The following is a 5,585-nucleotide window of genomic DNA, read 5'->3' as shown; positions in this document are numbered from 1 at the left end:
GATCTGGAGGTGGGATGGGGGAGCGGGGGGCGGCGACCAAAGGTGGGGTGACAGATGATGGGGGGGGGAAGGTCTAGAGGAGGGAAGAGAGACGGCGGCGGACGCGAGGGGGGTAGGGAAGGCGCAGTCCTCAGGGGGAGCCCGGGGCAGTGAAGGGGACGGAAGGGGTGATCACTCGGAGAGGGGGACGCCGCGGTAGGGGACGTTAGGCGCGGGCGCGGGCTGCACTACCTGTATCCGCGGTTGGAGGTGCGCGGCGGAATGCGGTAGACGCTGATCTCGGGCTTCACGCACAGGATGGACTCGTACTCCGCCTCAGCCGCCATCTTGGATCCGCTTTCCTAGTCTTCGGAAGAGAGTACAGAGACCTGGGCGGGGGCGGGGACAGGGGCGGGGGAGAGAGGGACGTAGAGTGACGTCATCGATTACGTCAGGCTGCGCCACTTCCGTGCAGCGACAGCTGAGGTTCCCGAGAGCCCGGACCTACACTCCGGTGTCGCAAAGCGGGGCCGCTATTTTGAAGCCTGCAAGGGTGACGCTGCCAGTTCTAGGCGGCCATCTTGGACACTGGCAAATTCGCCTTACCGCTTCGCCGCGGACATCCTTGGAAAAGGCTTCCAAACGGAGGGGCCATATTGCTTTTTGGCAAAAGGTCCGCCCTTCTATGCCGAAATAGCCATCTTGAAAACTGGCAGAACTCTGTAGGTGTTCAGTCACGTCCAACTCTCCGTGACCCCATTTGGAGGTGACTAGTGACTTGTCCAGGGTCACACAGCTAGGAAGTGCCTGAAGCCAGATGATTCCGAGCCCAGGGCTCTATCCACTGTGACACCCAGCTGGCCTGTGATTTACACCTCGTGGTTTGTATGCCGTCTCTTCCCTTAGATTGTGCGCTCCCAGAGGGCAGGGACTGTTTTCTGCCATTCTTTGTAACCCCAGAGCTTAGCATAGCCCGGTAAGCAGGTGATTGACAAATGCTGGCTGACTTCGCTATTCAGGGATAGGGAGGAAATCTTGTAGGAGATAGGGTTTGAGCTGAGACTTTTAGGAAGAAAAGATACTGCGGTAAAGAGGAAGTAAAAGTTGTAAGCCGGCCGGGGCGGAGGCAAGGTCATTTCACGGGAATGCAGAAGGCATGAAGAGGAGGGTTATGAAATAAATCCATAAAGACGTGCTGGGCCGTGAAAGGCTTTAAATGCCGCACGGAGGAATCTGTCTCTTAACTTGGAGGAAGGCATATTCTAGAATGGAGGGGGGCATTACTAAACTTGTACTTTAGCAAGGTTGCTTTCCCGGACTTGTGTGGTGGCTGGATTAGAGAAGGGAGATGCTGGAATGCGCGAAACCAGGTAAAAAGGTACCGAAAGGGTTCGGGCAAGAAGTGCCCAGGTCCCCACAGAGCGTGGCCGCCGTGTGAGCAGGGAAATGAGCACAGGCGCTGCAGGTTGTGGTCGGATATGAGGACTGGAGGAGAGTAAAGAACTGAAGAGGAAGCTGACTATGAACCTGAGTGACCCTCACCAGGAGCCTGGAAGTCTGGAGCTGGGTCAAGTTTAGGAGAGAAGTCCCATCTGTGGACATTCTGCATTTGCAGTACCGTGGAATATCTAAGATGCACGAGTATTGTGGACACGAGGAGGGAGAAGAGGGCTGGGCGTGGGAGCCTGCACACAACCACAGCGCCCCTCTGGGCTCACTTGCACTGGCACATTGGGTCACCAAAGGGCAACTACCACCAGCTTTCTAGGAGTAACCCTTAGGGTCACTGGAGTAGCTAACAGTGTGGGTCCAGAGCCCCCATCCAGTGTACTTCGTTATCAAACAACCGTTAGAACTCTATTAGCCTTTAGAGAAAGGATGTTTGCTAAAGAGATATAAGGAAAATGTTACAAAACATTCCTCTCCAAATTGCGGAGACTTACCCTCCCCTTAGACAAACAAGGGCCCTATAGAGAATGGACTTAAGTGAGGCACATGGGTAGAGTACATGTTGACTTGAAGAGTACTCAAAAGAGTTCTACTGGTCTTGGAAGTCCTTTCATTCTTTTGTGAAGTCCTGAGGAAGTTCCCCTTAAGTATAGCTTTTTGTTGGATTTGGAGTATTGGTGTATCATGTAGCTGGCTCTCCTCCCTTCAAAGGTAACGCTCCCTGCAGCCCCCACCATCCTCAGATGACCTTTCCTATTTCCATGTACCAAGGTATTCTCTGTTATCAGCCATTGTTATCCCCTCTGGCAGACTCTGCTACCAACCCTGTTTGCCTGTGGGACCTCTGATATCTCTCCTGATCTTTCCAAGTTCTCAAAGTCACAACCTGTTCAGCTCTGTCTCCATATTTTAATTCACTTAAAATCAGGAAAGAATGAATACAAAAAAAAAAAAAAAAAGAGACACCATGTACTCGTTAACACGTGGTGGCCAAGAAGGGGAATTCAGCCTTCCCACTACTCTTGCACCCAGTAGGACAAAGCAATTCTTTCCTCACTCAACTTCAGGGAAGAACAAAGAGGGTACACAGAGGGCCACACTGTTTATATGTGCACCCTATTCCAGCTAAGCAACTCATGAGTCATCAGTCCCTCCAGCTCCTCAGCCAAGCAGAAGACCCTTCATGATTACAAAGTGCCAGCCTCATAGTCACTCGTTGCTAAAAGAAATTTCGTCTTCAAGTCTCCACATGGTTAAATTAGAAGCAGGCAGAGGATGTCTGTGTCTGCTCTTAGAATCAAAACCAGGCAGAGAGTATACTTCTCCCTGTTTCATAACCCCCATTGCCAATACATATCATAGTTGTATGTATAGATTATGCAAATATGCCTACTTTGCCCAAGTAAATGGATGTTAATAAAGTTGTTTTAGGATATTGTTAATCTACCCCTTACCTTGGGAAATTTACCAGGTTGGGTTCTCCTGAGCGGTAGGGAAACCAAGACTCAAAGCTGGAGCATCACATTCAAAATCTTTAACATCCCTTCCTTTGCCCTCAAGAGATGAGATCACAGAATTGATGCTACATGTGTGTTAGTCTGACCCCAAGCATGGCAAGGAGCAGGCTATTCGGGGTGCTCTATCTAGGAAAACCACCAGGGGCCACTATTAGGACACACGTAAATATGGGAAGTCCAAAATCCTCTGAACTTAGAAACTTGAAAGGTTCTCGTCTGGCCAAGGCTGAAAACAAAACCTCTCCTTCTCTCCTCTTCCTACCCAGGTCATTCTTCCTCAAGGGTTTCACTGGAATGTCACACTTGCTTAAATCCCTTGAAGAGTCCCAGTTCTAAACTAACTTGATATTTTGAAGATGCCCTCCAGGGTATGACAAAGTTTCCTCAGTCATAGTTCCCATTCGACTGCCACACCAGTTCCAGGGATTTTGGATACTTAATCTAAATTAGCATTAATGTCTATAATTGAGATTATTTATTGACACTTCTCTTTGCCTGTTTAAAGGATCATTCATTCATTCAACAAACATTAAGCTTCTACTATATGCCACACATTGTGCTAAATGCTGAGGATATAAAAAGAGGCAAAAGACAGTCCCTGCCCTCAAGGAGCTCACAATCTAATGAGGAAGACAACATGGAAAAAGCAACTACATACAAACAATGCAAGATACGTTGGAGATGATAAACAGGAGGAAGGCACTAGCGTTAAAAGGGATAAGGAAAGGCTTCCTGTAGAAGGCAGGATCTAAGTTGGGACTTGAAGGAAGCCAGGGAGGCCAGGAACAGGGATGAGGAGGGAGAGCATCCCAGTCCTGGTAAACAGCCAAACAAATGGCCAGAGTCTAGAAATGGAACATCAAGCAAGAAGGATAGTGTCACTGAATCAAAGAGTGTGGAGGGGAGAGGGGAATGAAGGGGGAAGTAATGTATAAGAGTGCTGGAGAGATAGGAAGGGGCCAAGTTAGGAAGGGCTTTGGATGCCAGAGAATTCAGGGCATCTTATCATTTACTGTAAGTAGAGTGAAGTAGTTTCATCACTTTACTTGGCTAACGCCCTACACTTGCACCCCTCCATCAACAGTGAACCCTCTCACTCTGACTGTCCTGCTGCTATAGGGGAAGTGATGTCATGCAGCAATATAACAGAGATACCATGGACTAAAGATCTGATGGTCGGAGAGATGAAAGAAATAACAGAGTAGAATGGGAGAAGGCTTTACTTTCTAAGAATGCTTGCTAAATCTTGTGGGAAACAATGATTTATTATATTGTTTGGAAAAATTATTATGCTGTTTAAATTCTTCTTTTACATGCTTAGAGGTTATCTGCAATCCAGAAAATTTCCTGTTCCCAGTAACTCTCTAGGAATGCTGGAAATAACTATAAGGTATTTTGGGTTTCCCCAGGTCCTGGAACTGCCCAAAGCATTTTTGTTTTGGGTTACCGCAACCAGGAGTTGTTTAGGGTACACCTAAGCTTATGTTCTGAGTTCCTTTCATGTGATTTATATGTGACTTGTGTGTGGAAACCTTTCCAGAATCCTATATAATGTAAACCTCTCCCCCAAATGACCTAATAATTTTTTTTCTAAAACTGTTTCAGGTTTGGGTGTTCTTGTGAATTACAATCTACATCCATTACTTTGAAAATTATGGGTTAGCCATAGTGAGAAGTAAACAGTTGGAGGTCCTTCTCACATGCAGAATATGAAACAAAAAGAAACTAACAGTTTCAATTCTTCCTGCATGCTAGGTTATTCTCTCATGTGCTAGTCTCATGTGCTGAGGAGTAGGAGGCCAGGTCCTAGGTTCAGAGCTTCTGAACATTCATCTAATGACTTGCCCCTACTAGATGACTAAGGCAAACAGTAGTTGCAAACTGAGCTGTATTTCTTATATATTCCTTTGCCTATTTGGAAGGAGCATTGCCATGGGGCTAAGCAAATTAAGCTGTGCATTTCCTAGGACTGCCAGGATACTTTGAAGGCTATGTATTAGCTGAGTTTGGAAAAGGGTGCCCATTCACAGTTCATCAGAACGTGTTTTATTGTGTACCGTGTTACTACTGTTATTGATTCTATGCCAAGAACAAAATACTAAACAGTATCTAAGCATTTCCTACCTGACTGTACTCCTTTGCCCTTCTCCACCATGTCCCTAGGAACCTCATCATCCTATAAGATAGCTATCAACCTTGGTAGTCACATCTCATCAGTGCCCTCTGCCTTAGGACCCCTCTGATTCAAAGTAGACTGAAGAGCTCCTCCCAAAACCTCCATTTAAGTAAATCACCCACAACAGTTATCTTTTCCTTTCTCACCCAACTGCATTCCTTTGGATTTCTCCATCCTGCCAACCCCACAGTGCACCCCCAAGTACCTTCCCCACTCCCTCCCTCAACCTCTCTTTTTTAGCTTCCTTTTGTGTGTTGTCCATCCCTGTTAGATTGTAATCTCCTTGAAAGTAGGGACTGTCTTTTTATTTACATTGCCAAGAGCTTAACAAAGTATCTGGCACATAGTAGGCACTTAGTGTTTATTGACTGACAAATTGACCAACTAAGTATTCTTTTTCTATTCCTGTAGAAAGAGAACTCAGTTGTCCTGAGGTCATATGACTAGGGCTCAATGAAATATGG

General features: G+C 46.7%; 1 protein-coding gene across 5 annotated transcripts in view; it reads right to left on the bottom strand.

Annotated features, from left to right (window-relative positions):
• NECAP1 (NECAP endocytosis associated 1) overlaps window positions 1–385 on the bottom strand; it is a 13,264-nt gene extending 12,879 nt beyond the window's left edge. For all 5 annotated transcript variants that reach the window (XR_011172054.1, XR_011172053.1, XR_011172055.1 and 2 more), the window contains exon 1: window positions 232–385. Coding sequence is in view for 1 of the 5 variants with exons in the window: in XM_069106114.1 (XP_068962215.1) it covers window positions 232–326 (95 nt within the window). In the remaining 4 variants the exon portion in view is untranslated. The remainder of the gene's footprint in view (window positions 1–231) is intronic.
• Window positions 386–5,585: the final 5,200 nt, after the last annotated feature.

This window comes from Petaurus breviceps, unplaced genomic scaffold, assembly GCF_028583685.1.
Source record: "Petaurus breviceps papuanus isolate PSGF00001 unplaced genomic scaffold, PetGlider_PUasm1.0 78, whole genome shotgun sequence".
In the NCBI taxonomy this organism is placed as follows: Eukaryota; Metazoa; Chordata; class Mammalia; order Diprotodontia; family Petauridae; genus Petaurus; species Petaurus breviceps.
Note: the sequence above shows the minus strand (reverse complement) of the source record. Positions and strands in the feature narration are given on the sequence as shown.